The sequence below is a fragment of the Leguminivora glycinivorella genome, chromosome 4, assembly GCF_023078275.1.
Source record: "Leguminivora glycinivorella isolate SPB_JAAS2020 chromosome 4, LegGlyc_1.1, whole genome shotgun sequence".
Lineage (NCBI taxonomy): Eukaryota > Metazoa > Arthropoda > Insecta > Lepidoptera > Tortricidae > Leguminivora > Leguminivora glycinivorella.
The window spans coordinates 23980646-23993134 of record NC_062974.1 but is presented as its reverse complement, the minus strand read 5'-3'; the positions used below and the strand labels follow the sequence as shown (position 1 = coordinate 23993134).

Sequence of the window (12489 nt, the reverse complement as noted above, 5' to 3'; positions counted from 1 at the left end):
CTTTTGGACCATATGTTTAACAAATATGAAAAAAATCACAACAGTAGGAACTTAATAAAGACTTTCTAGGAAAATTATTTTGAACTTGATAGTAGTTTTTCAGAAAAATACGGGAAACTACGGAACCCTACACTGAGCGTGGCCCGACACGCTCTTGGCCAGTTTTTTACAGTGTATTAACAGTACACAACACGCCGAGCGAGTATCAGGCTCCATAGCTGAATGGCATTTCTGCCACAGAAATGCAGTCTGGCTCTGTCGCGCCAATAAGCAAGAGCTATAGAGATAGATTGCTCCAAACGCCGCAGAAATGCCATTCGGCTACGGGGCCTGGTCTGCACACATTTAATAATTTGTTTCGAAATAATTGGCTTTAGTTTTCATGTGGGTACTAAGCTTCCATAAAATATCTCAATGCAGCAATACGGATATAATACGCATGTGGGATACCTGCAAAGAGTAAATAGGCACTAGGTATTACTTTTTTCAAGAACTAGGGATAAATCCGGTTTCCTCACGAATCTCACGAAACATCACGATGTTTAAATTATTTACAATTTCATTTGTCAACAAATAACTCGGGCCAATATTAATTAATTATATTTCTCGACTTTATTGTTAAAATTCTCTGTAAAAAAATGTTGTAACCGTTTAGAGCGTATTTGAACAAGTTTTAAATGCGGCAACCCACTGATTAAAATCCCCATAAAGGCAATAAAAATTCCAAGCTCTATTTAGTATAAGGATGCCCGCTGTCACTATTTAATATATCAAAGAAACTCTCTTTTAAGATTTCGATATAATTCACGAGTAGGTAGGTATAAAGCGGTCGAATAGTCCAATAAAACTAAATAAAATCGATTTATTTGCTACAGTTTTATAACGACTTTAGATTTATTGGGCTATAAATGTCTGGTTAGTGAAATGGTAGTGTAGTAGGTAACAGTGATCGGCTAATAGTTTCGATTTCTCGAAATTTGCAATTAATGTCTTAATTAGTTTTGAATGCAAATTTCGCCAATAAAAGACTTTGAATTTTATTAAGTTTATGACCGTTTTTTTGGAGTTTGGAGAATGGTGAGAATTAAGAGTGTTGGGAAGACCATTATTTTGACGTGCGTGAAGAATAATTTTTAGAACATTTCGTGATTTTTGTCAGCCTTTGCTGTTATTTTGATGGTCTCACGACCATGCTTAACTAGTGACATCACACATTCGATCGATTAAAATGCAAACAGAGTCCAAGCGCTTCCTTTTTTGTTCAAAGTTATGCTGAAATTATGATAATTCGAAGCGTTGAAGTCATAACTGATGTTGGATTCGTTTTTTCTATTCCTTAATTTCATCAGGTTTTTACAAAATATACCTACTCAGTCGCTTCTACCTCACCCACTTGCAGCTCATGCAGCCCTTTGCACCTTCATGAAAATGTGCAAGTGATAAACAATGCAAAACGGTGCTAAGGTACATCCTCAATTACTTTGGTCGGGTACCTACTCGTAGCTATATATAATACTAGCTTTTGCCCGCGACTTCGCTCACGTTAGAAAGTGACAAAAAGTAGACTATGTCACTCTCCATCCCTTCAACTATCTCCACTTAAAAAATCACGGCAATTTGTCGTTCCGTTTTACCGTGAAGGACGGACAAACAAACAGACACACACACTTTCCCATTTATAATATTAAGTATGGATGTATGTAGACAAAGGAATGTTTAATAATCTTACTCGTATATACATTTTGTCCCCAGGCTCATTCGCGAGTGATTCTCCTATCAGTTTACAAGTCAGAACTAGAAGCGACCTCCTTCGCTCTGAGCGGGGAAACGAGAACAGTACTACATCAACTGTTAGAGCTATATGCGATCTACTGGGCCCTGGAACGACTGGGTGACTTATTACTGGTGAGTTCTAGATTCTTCTGTCTGTATACAAGTCTGCTAGCGACCTCCTTCGCTCTGAGCGGGGAAACCAGAACAGTACTACATCAACTGTTAGAGCTATATGCGATCTACTGGGCCCTGGAACGACTGGGTGACTTATTACTGGTGAGTTGATTCTTTTGTCTGTATACAAGTCTGCTAGCGACCTCCTTCGATCTGAGCGGAGAAACTAGAACAGTACTACATCAACTGTTAGAGCTATATGCGATCTACTGGGCCCTGGAACGACTGGGTGACTTATTACTGGTGAGTTCTAGATTCTTCTGTCTGTATACAAGTCTGCTAGCGACCTCCTTCGCACTGAGCGGGGAAACGAGAACAGTACTACATCAACTGTTAGAGCTATATGCGATCTACTGGGCCCTGGAACGACTGGGTGACTTATTACTGGTGAGTTCTAGATTCTTCTGTCTGTATACAAGTCTGCTAGCGACCTCCTTCGCTCTGAGCGGGGAAACCAGAACAGTACTATATCAACTGTTATAGAGCTGTATGCGATCTACTGGGCCCTGGAACGACTGGGTGACTTATTACTGGTGAGTTGATTCTTCTGTCTGTATACAAGTCTGCTAGCGACCTCCTTCGCTCTGAGCGGAGAAACTAGAACAGTACTATATCAACTGTTAAAGTTGTATGCGATCTACTGGGCCCTTGAACGACTGGGTGACTTAAATATTATTGGTGAGTTCTAGATTCTTCTGTCTGTACAAGCCTGCTAAGTCTTTATTGGCTCTTAAGCGGGATAACCGCAGGCAGGCAAGCATGGTCGCGCGATAAGTGATAAAACATCAGGCCGTCCATATCGCACTATTTCAACTATTTGTAAGTGCGATAGGGACGGCCCTGTTTTATCGTTTATCGCGCGACCATGCTATCGGTGCAGGCCTAGCACACTAGTGTGATGTAGCCTATCGCGTCGGTACGTCATTTCTTGTAAGTAGTGTGCCTAGGCCCAAAGGACAGTGCTATAGACGCTATAGTGTTGGACAAAGGACACTATAGCAGCTGTTGATCTATACAATGTCTACTGGGCGCTCGACGGCTAGGTGACCTGCTACCTGCTACTGGTAAGTAAGTGAAATTAGAGTTTTACCTGCAAGTTATGAAGTTACTGATACATAAGTTTTGCAAGACTGGGTGTGGGATATACCCCGCATAAGTACCCGTATCACGAACGAGCGGAAAGAAAAGTGTAAAATACCAAAAAATCAAAACAGGCTTAGTACCCATGTAGAAAAGTGTTCTTAATGAACTGTATCAGATTTCAGAACCAAAACGGCAGTTCTATTTTTAAAATTGTTGTTTGATTAGCTTGCGTTATCTTTATTTTTGCAGCGTTATATTTATTTTACATTTTATCTAAATCTATTACCGTATACAACATAATAGTCAACACTTGATAGCAAACATAACTAGTTAGGTAGTTAAATGCGTAACTGTTGCGAACGCAATTTTTATTTGTATAAAACTTACCTATTCGCATTAAACGCAGCCGTCGGGCGTTCGTATTGATAGAAAAAAAAACAAGGAAACTAGTAATAATTAAATTTATTAATAACATTAGATTTTACAATAAAAATCGTGTTAAAATAGTTTCATCATAATCATGCTAATCTCAAACTACCGTATAAACACTTTCGCACTTCCAGGATTTCCGCATAATTTCACCATTTCACAACAAATGTCTACACTTCGTAGTTTTGCTTGTCACAGGGACTCCTTTAGCTATTTTCTCCAACGCACACACACTAGGCAGGGGCATCAAGCAACTCAAATAGTGGTACGCAGACAAAGCCCTTTTCAAAATGGCCGCTGCCATTTGCTTCTCATGAGTAAACTCATTGATTCCTTCTTTTAATTGTTTATTGTATACAGCTTTTTTTATGACCCTCCTTATGTTAGGCGACTGAACTTCGTCTACTAAGTAGATGTTTTTGAGAATCCGTTTTAGTTGTTTGTTTCTTCGCTGTAGTTTTACGATTTTGCGTTGCAGTTCCTCTTCTCTTTGATTTTGTTTTGGCTCTACTGGAATTAAAAAATATACATTTTAACCTTAAATAAATAATATCTGGGTTCTATTTTATAATATTATATCATGTCGTTACATAAAAAAAAAACTCTTCTGGCCGGGATTCGAAACCCTGACACCTGCGATCTATCTGCGAACATTATAGACCGACCTCGTACGACTGAGCTACGCGTATCCGACGCGCAGTTGGCGAAATTAACGACCATATTTTACGTTTACTAACGTGAAAGAAAAACGCATGAATACTCGAAAATTCGCGTTTCCGCGATCTAAGGCTACGCGCTACGCTAGATAGATTTTTCACTCCCAAAAACCCCCACATAACAAATTTCAGCGAAATCGTTAGTGCGGTTTCCGAGATCGTCGGTATACATATATATAAATAAATAAATATAGAAGATAATATAGGAGAATTGCTAGTTTAAAGATATAAAATAAGATAAGGAAGAAAAATGTCAACCCAGCACCAAAATAGAATTAATCAAATAAGTTTAGTACCTATATTTAGCAGTTTTTATATTAGTCGTAGATCAACTAAAATTCCATAGAATATGAATAAGAAAATGGCAAGTACTTACTCAAAGTGTTGTAATGTTCGGTAATTGGTTCTATCTTCACATCAACGTCTGTAAAAAAAGTTATGATGTAAGTAAAAAGTTTACTTTTTTACATAATTATTGTAGGTAGTAGGTACGTATATTTAAAAGCATTTTTAACTCCCTTTGGTGGTTCTTTAGAATACTGAAATAGGATGTCAAGATGTCATTATCCGATGAATCACGAAACAACTTACGCTATTTACTTATTTTGTTTATTTGGTAAATATTCGGCAAACATTTCGGCAAAAAATCTTGTCGAATATAATACCGAATATTTACCGAAAATTCGACCCATTTCTAAAATTAAAGTACATGACCCTACCTTTCTTTAGGATCGTGGACAACACCTTGTCACTGACAGGTATCACTTTTGGCTCTAAAACAAATGTTAAGTTATTTTAGACGGTACACTTTCACGAAGCAACACGATATTTTTTAACAACATAAAGGAAAAATATGGAGACTTACGTTTAGGAACTACAGGTATCTTCTTTTGTGAAAACTCTATTACACATTCTGCAATAAAATAGAGGCATGTTTTTTGTTATTTATGTAATTTTTTAATATAAATCAAATAATGTTCGCACACGATTGAAATAAAAAAAAACCAACAGTATAATAGTTATTTGTTATACAAGGGGGCAAAGTTGTATTTTAACGCCGAGTGTGGAATTGAAAAACGAGCAAGTGAAAGGATTCTATAGTTGAACCACGAGCGAAGCGAGTGGTTCGAGAATAGAATCCTGAACTTGCGAGTTTTTTAACACGCGAGAAGTAAAATACATTTGCACCCGAGTGTAACACAAAACTTTTCCCCTCACTATAGCGAGGAAACTACAACGCAAAAAATGCGTTTATCACTACTTCCAGTAGTTCCACAGGTGGTAAATCATCTTTATTACTAGATTCACCTACTTTTATCAATTTTAAAGCAGTTAATTTGACTTATTCAAGGTCAAATTACTTTACCCACTAGTGGATAAAATGCGTTTTTACCCGCTGGTATTAAGGCACAAAACACGTGTTTCGGAGCTAGTGAGGGGAAAAAATAAAAACAGAACGTAGGTATGTATTTAAAAGGGAGTGTCCGAAATCGACAAGAGCTGCTTTTCTTATTCGATCGTGTACCTACAGTCAACCAATTGGAATCCTCCATGTCCATGTCAAAATGACAAGTAAGAGATTTCTTAAAATCTGATTTATAACGTCATTAAAGCCACATAATACATAATTATTAGTACAAGTACAAAAAGGCCTCTCCAAAAACTCGTTTAATAACGACTCTTGCTCCGATAGATTAAAGTTCAAATTCCGACCGCGCAACGCTGAATGCCTACAATTATATCGCCAGCTTGTCTGGCAAGAACCCGCCTAGCGGGTTCTTCCGTATGTACAAAGTTTACAAGTGCCCACCAGGTGGGTTCTTAGTGTCGAGAGTGTAAAGCGAATTTGAAAATGTCCCAAATTCGAACTATTGGCCCTTTGTGTTTTTTTTTTCTTAACGTTTTATCGACTACGAGTTTTATTAATCCGTCTATATCTCAATATAGTACGCTGTATGTTTAAAATTCAAAACATGTCAATTCAAAACGTTCCTTTGATTTACGCCGCCAGTTGTTACGCATTTTCTACTTTTCGTAGTTGTGTCATTAAGGAATGGGTGAATCAACTTTTTCTTGCCTGTTATTGGCATGGTTACGGTCCCCTGAGTCACGTTTTATGCAAAAGTATGCTACTGAAATTATGCAAACATGCATGTAGTCCATGTTTGTAGGTGGCAAATTAAGGAAAATCTATTCTATTCTATAATTTTTGCATAAAGCCAGCGTGATTCAGGGTACCGTAACCAACATAATAACAGGCAAGAAAAAGTTGATTCACTCCAATATTTAAATTTTAATTAAGACACACGCAGCATGATTATTGCTCACCTTTGCCATCGTTGAGCACTTTGGTGGTGATCGGTATGACTTGGCGGTCCTTGTTGATGGTGTATATTTCTGTGGTCTGCGAATTGGGAGGCAAGTTCTGGTGTAGTATCGGGATTATCTTGGGTAGACATTCTGGAAGAAATAAATAAATATTATAGGGGCATTGTTATTTATAATAAAATCAAGAACGTTTGTGTTGTGGACTTTGTGAATAACATACATACATACAATCACGCCTGTATCCCATGAAGGGGTAGGCAGAGCACATGAAACTACTCAAGTTTCAGTCCCACTCTTGGCAAATAAGGGGTTGAAAGAAAACGAAACTGTGACATTGAAGTGACAGGCTGGCAACGTAGGCGAGAGGCTGGCAACCGCCAGTGGCGTGCCTAGGGTTTCAAAGTGAGGCAAGCCGAAAGGTACGTTTTGGCAATATCTAACTACTTAATCTTCAATTTTCGAACTCACAGCCCTACAAAATGTTCTATTACGCGCCGCACTTTTCTGAGAAATACACAAGCCGGGCGTTGGTTTTCGCGCGGAAATAATGTCTCGTTTTTGGGCAAAATTTAACTACTTTACCTTGCCTTCGTCGAGTAATATGTGTACCACGCATTTGTCACCGTCACAAGGAACAAATTCATCCATTGTCAATTGGATTTTTAAACGAATTAAACACTTAATAACAAGAAAACGAAGAAGAGCACATTCACTTAACGCAAATAAAACTTTCGACTAAATAATAATACACTTGAAGTTGTCAATCAAACGCGCGCTCAATCTTGTTCCTCACTTCATACCAAAAGCCCGGCTTAAATCGTGGAACAAATGTTCTATATATACCTACAAATAGTTATATAAGTTGCTAGGCAGAATGTAGGCTAAAAGCTAGGAAAAAAAGGATGCAAGAGCAAGCCCCATTGCAAGCCAACGAGTGCGAGCGAGCAAGATATAGCTGAACGTAGTGAACGTGCTCTTCCGCGCTGCACTAGCGCCACGGCAAAACATGGCAACATGCTGTGGTCTGTACCGTATGGTCGGTCGGCCGTAGGGTATGCAAAAACCGGTTAACTTAAAAAACCGGTTAATAACCGAGACTTTTCCTTCAAAACCGGTTAACCGGTTATTAACCGGTTTTGAGGATTTTTAGTAAATGGCCGTACTACGCATTAATTACCATTACCTTTAAGAATTCTGATGTTGATGATATCGTAGGAGGTATTACTTGCACAATGAAGATTATTTTTATCCAGTTTTTGGAAATTTGGTAAATGCGGAAATTACTATAAAAGGCTTGTGTGGTTTGAATGTGATTCGTCAGTTTTGCGTTTTCTAGGCATGTCGCGAAGGTCTACCGCTCCCAGACCCCCTAGTAATACAAGCAATTGATGTAAGAAAACCAAGATCTCCATTTTACCTTTCTTTTCTAAAATATTTGAAATATACGGTAGACTCCAGTTACAACGACGCTCGAGGGACCGCTGATATTACGTCGTAGGTCGTACTAACCGGATGTCGTACAAAACGAATTTAATTTCTTTTAATTAAAAGTAATATCTTCATCTCTATTACTAAAACATTTCAATCAATAGGTTTATTAAAGGGTATTATAATATTATTATCATAGTATTAATACCTTATTTTATTGTGACTTGTTTAGTTAGAAAAATCCTTTTTAGTATGCGTGCTTGCTCATCATTTGTAAGTAAAGCTAGTTTATACGCAATCGAAAAATACAAATTGGGTTCTATTTAGCTTATAAGCAATACTTCAAAAAGTTACATGGCCACAATGTAATCTTGCTACTTGTTGTAGGCAAGACAGGGGGCCGTGCTCGGGTGGAAGTAGCTTTGTTTCCTCAATTTACTAGTAAAACTAAAAACGTTGTCGCTCGTCGTTGCAACCGGACTTGACGGACGGATTCTGTGTAAAATGTGTCATAAAAAGCGGCTGGCCGTTAAAATCGGAGTCGTAATAAACAGATGTACTTTCATACTATCACATACGAAAACCAAATAAATACCTGTGCTTATGTCGTTGTAAGAGGTTGGACGTTAGGTCTATGCGGAGTCGTAATATACTAACCGGACTCTACTGTATTGTATAAAATGTATAATTGAGTAGACTCGGGACTAATTTTTAAAATAAAATCATTACAGATAATAATGTTGTCGTTGAAAAGTAATGAATAAATCTTTATTATTACAAAACATTAAATAATTATGTATTTTTTAACCTTTTAATGCCTAATTTTCCAAATTTTGAGAAAGAAGTACAGTTTCGGTTATTAACCGGTTAGCGACTATAAAAACCGGTTTTTAACAGAGGCCAAAAAGTCTCGGTTAACCGGTTTTTCGGTTAACCGGTTAACCGGTTTGCACACCCTAGTCGGCCGTGAGCTTCACTTATGGAGAACTTAATAATATCTAATATTAGCGCGCGATTTTAAAAATGTTAGGGCAAGCCCGGCTTTTGGGCTTATATGGCTGTACCGCCACTGGCAACCGCCTACGCTACAATTTAACCCATATCCCACAGTCGCCTTCTACGACACCCACGGGAAGAAAGGGGGTGGTGAAATTCTTAACCCGTCACCATACTTGAATTTATTTTATATATTTGTATCTATGGGTGAATCAACTTTTTCTTGCCTGTTATTGCCATGGTTACGGTCCCCTGAGTCACGCTTATTTTATGCAAAATTATACTACTGAAATTATGTAAGCATGCATGTAGTCCATGTTTGTAGGTGGCAAATCAAGGAAAGGGCTTGTTAACACCAGAAAAATGCATGTTTGCATAGTTTAAGTAGCATAATTTTGCATAAAACCAGCGTGACTCAGGGGGACCGTAACCATGGCAATAACAGGCAAGAAAAAGTTGATTCACCCATAGATCACATGCCATACCATGACTGACACAAATACAAATACAGAAACCAATAATCTGTGCAAATCAACCATACAGAATCTCCCAAATGTTCTGGCTTTCTTTAAATATTTGCAAAGCTTCTAGTTCTTTTATTAAGTATGCACCATTTCATTTATTACAATGTTGAATAAAATCATTTTTATTAATAAAATAATTTATTACCTTGAAGAGCGGGGCTCAATGATTCCTTTTTCGGTGATATTAAATGCTCAGAGACTTCAGGAGCATCTGAAAGATTAAGTGTCATATTAATTTTATTTTCTACTTTATTTAAATTATAAATTTAACACATTCACTATATGATATTGTGATATGAATTTTTAATTGTCCGAAATAAATGTTTTTTTTTTACTACCAGACAACAAATGGCGCACTACGTTACAAACCGGTCGTAATTTATAACCGCCCGCATGTGTGGAAGAACCCTTTGGGCGGGTTCTTCGGCATCTGAGCAAAGTCCATAAGTGCCCACCAGGGGTTCTTGGTGTCAGTGGTGAAGTGAAACGTTCCGAACCCAGTGCACTCTCACAATGGAAAAGAGGGTGAAACGCCGGAGTGGGTTTAGTGGGTAGGGCCATTTCTCCCCTTCTCGCCAGGAGAAGGGAAAGCAACTGCGAGTCCCACACAGCGTGCGCAACTGCATTCCCACTCCGTAAAAAAAAAAGGGGTTCTTGGTGTCAAACATGTTAATGGAATGCTAAAGTAAGTTAAATTTTACCTGGATCCATATGCATTTCAAATTCGTTTTCTAAGTATTCATATACTGGATTTGGGGAATTGTTCTTTAAACTTGGTGTTATGGGCACAATCCTCTGACTGCATTCTGGAATCAAATCATGAATATATTTAAATATAATGATGATGGTGTGGCCTGTGTGGTGACGGGTTAAGAATTTCACCACCCTCTTTCTTCCCGTGGAAGGCGACTATGGGATATGGGTTAAATTGTGGTGTAGGCGAGAGGCTGGCAACCTGTCACTGCAATGCCACAGTTTCGTTTTCTTTTAACCCCTTATTTGCCAAGAGCGGCCCTGAAACTTTAATAGTTTCATGTGTTCTGCCTACCCCTTTATGGGATACAGGCGTGATTGTATGTATGTATGTATGTATAATGATGATTAGAAACGTTCTTTACACACCCACCCAGTAATGATTTTTGCCACCAATTTATGGTGACACTTGGACTCAGCCAGAAATAGAGGAGGTCATGAGCAATCAAATAAAACAAAATAGGATTTTTTTATTTAACTTATCTTATTTGCTCATTGCGCAAGCAATCTAAAACTTCCGAGTCCGTCATAGTTGCTTTATAAACATAAATAAGAACATAAAATTGACTTACTGAGTAAAATCTTATCGCTAGTCCTGTGCATAGGCATGGGAAACAATTTGACTACAGCCTTTTTAAGCGGCTTGATGGTGTGAGGGAACAATGATGGTATTGCGTCTTTCGTCAAATGCTTGCCGCTTTTAGTGTAATGGTGGGGGAGGAAGTGGTTACCACAGACAAAGCGGTACTGAAGCTTCTTTAAGGAGAGTTGGAGGAGCTTCACGTCACCGATCACTCTTAACCATCTCCGACAGCTGAAAATTATAGTAATGGTTATTTGATTAAAGATGTAACAGCAGTTCTCGAAAAGATTGTACAAAAATTAAGGAAAAAAAAATCTTTTTTGGTACCAAGATTTATTTCATGAATTGAGATTTTAGTAAGTTTTATTTGGTCATTAAGGTTCTCCAGTATCTATATTTTCTTAATTATAACAATCTGTATATACCTTACGAAAGTCCACTAAATGTTGGTAACAAAATAGGATCAATTAAAATTTGCTGACGTGGCTATGTACAAACTTTTTGAGAACTGCTGGTAAGTTGATTAGTTGATATAATTGTTAATCCTTTGTATGACTGAATGTTGATTGTTAGGTATGCTCGATAGTTGGTGCTATTTCTACACTGGAAAGAAATATGTACCTATGTTTGATAGAAAATGTCAACTTTTGCAACACAATATTATGCACAAACATGACAAACTAACATATATAATAGTGTCTTTTTTTTTTTTATGGCTTTCACTCCTCGGTCTTTTTTCCGAGGTGGATTTTGCCAATGACGACGTTTCTCAACATACAACGCACGTATAGAATGTTCGGTGAACTGAGGATTTTGGGAAGGATTGGGAACCTGACATGGACATGAAAGAATTGTTATTTAGACGTCACAGACAAAACAACACTTAATTATGAAGGGCATTGGAAGAAGCTAATTTTCGAGAGTTACATATATAATAGTGTCTTGTAAAGTACAAGAAACGCACTGTCAGAAACCCTGCAGTATCCTTAAAAAGGTATAAATATTTACGTTGTTATTCAAGGAATATAGTTGCTGGCTACTTTGGTTTGCAAGTGTAAGTAAATATAAATGTTTGCTTGCTGCCTCCATTGCTCACATTGCAAATCCTTTGGTACACAGGTTTAGAGACTTGAAATTGAAATAATAGTAATAATAATTATAACGAGGGTAATGATTTGCTATGACTAAAACGAAATACAAAACGTACCGATTTACATTCTGCGGAAACTTGGCATATAGAACTCCTGGCGCCTGTGACTGCGGAACGTTGCAAATAACACACACTTTATATTTCATATACGTCTCCTTTAATGAGAGGCTCATGATTATTATTTGATATTTAATTCAATTATTTACAAATATCTGAAACATCGAGAAACGCTTTGGAATGACATGACACTGACAGTGACAGTGATGAAATTTTGTCCAAACGTCAAAATTCTTTTTTTAGTTTATCGTCTGTGGATACTAGGCGTTTTAAGCAAAGGTTAACCAAACAAGTCTGTCAGTAAATAAGAACAAAGAAAACTATATGCATCTTTTTCTTTAGGGTGCTAGAGAAAAGGATACCTATAGTTTTCTTTGTTACTATTTACTGACAGACTTGTTTGACAGAGATTTAAATTACTTACTCGGTATATAAATTCACAAACTTGTTTTGCGTAAAATTAGTAAGACTTATTACAATTCTATTAGCATTTAC

The 12489-nt window shown here is 37.4% G+C and overlaps 2 protein-coding genes across 6 annotated transcripts in view; one reads left to right on the top strand and one right to left on the bottom strand.

Annotated features, from left to right (window-relative positions):
• The window catches only part of LOC125225335 (probable peroxisomal acyl-coenzyme A oxidase 1), a 39854-nt gene that overhangs the window by 21674 nt on the left and 5691 nt on the right, over positions 1 to 12489 (top strand). For both annotated transcript variants that reach the window (XM_048128988.1, XM_048128989.1), the window contains one exon: positions 1753 to 1905. In XM_048128988.1, coding sequence (XP_047984945.1) covers positions 1753 to 1905 — 153 coding nt within the window. The remainder of the gene's footprint in view (positions 1 to 1752; positions 1906 to 12489) is intronic.
• On the bottom strand, positions 3476 to 12174 carry LOC125225337. 4 transcript variants are annotated; one of them, XM_048128990.1, is made up of 9 exons: positions 11995 to 12174; positions 10777 to 11018; positions 10153 to 10257; positions 9597 to 9662; positions 6504 to 6635; positions 5041 to 5088; positions 4895 to 4948; positions 4552 to 4599; positions 3476 to 3969 (listed from the first exon to the last, which is right to left on the bottom strand). In XM_048128990.1, the coding sequence occupies exons 1-9, from the start codon at positions 12108 to 12110 to the stop codon at positions 3617 to 3619; spliced, it is 1164 nt and encodes a 387-aa protein (XP_047984947.1). In that variant the 5' UTR covers positions 12111 to 12174; the 3' UTR covers positions 3476 to 3616. The 4 variants fall into 4 exon arrangements, with proteins under 4 accessions (XP_047984947.1, XP_047984948.1, XP_047984949.1 ...); XM_048128991.1 differs by having other exon boundaries at positions 3476 to 3966; XM_048128992.1 differs by lacking the exon at positions 5041 to 5088.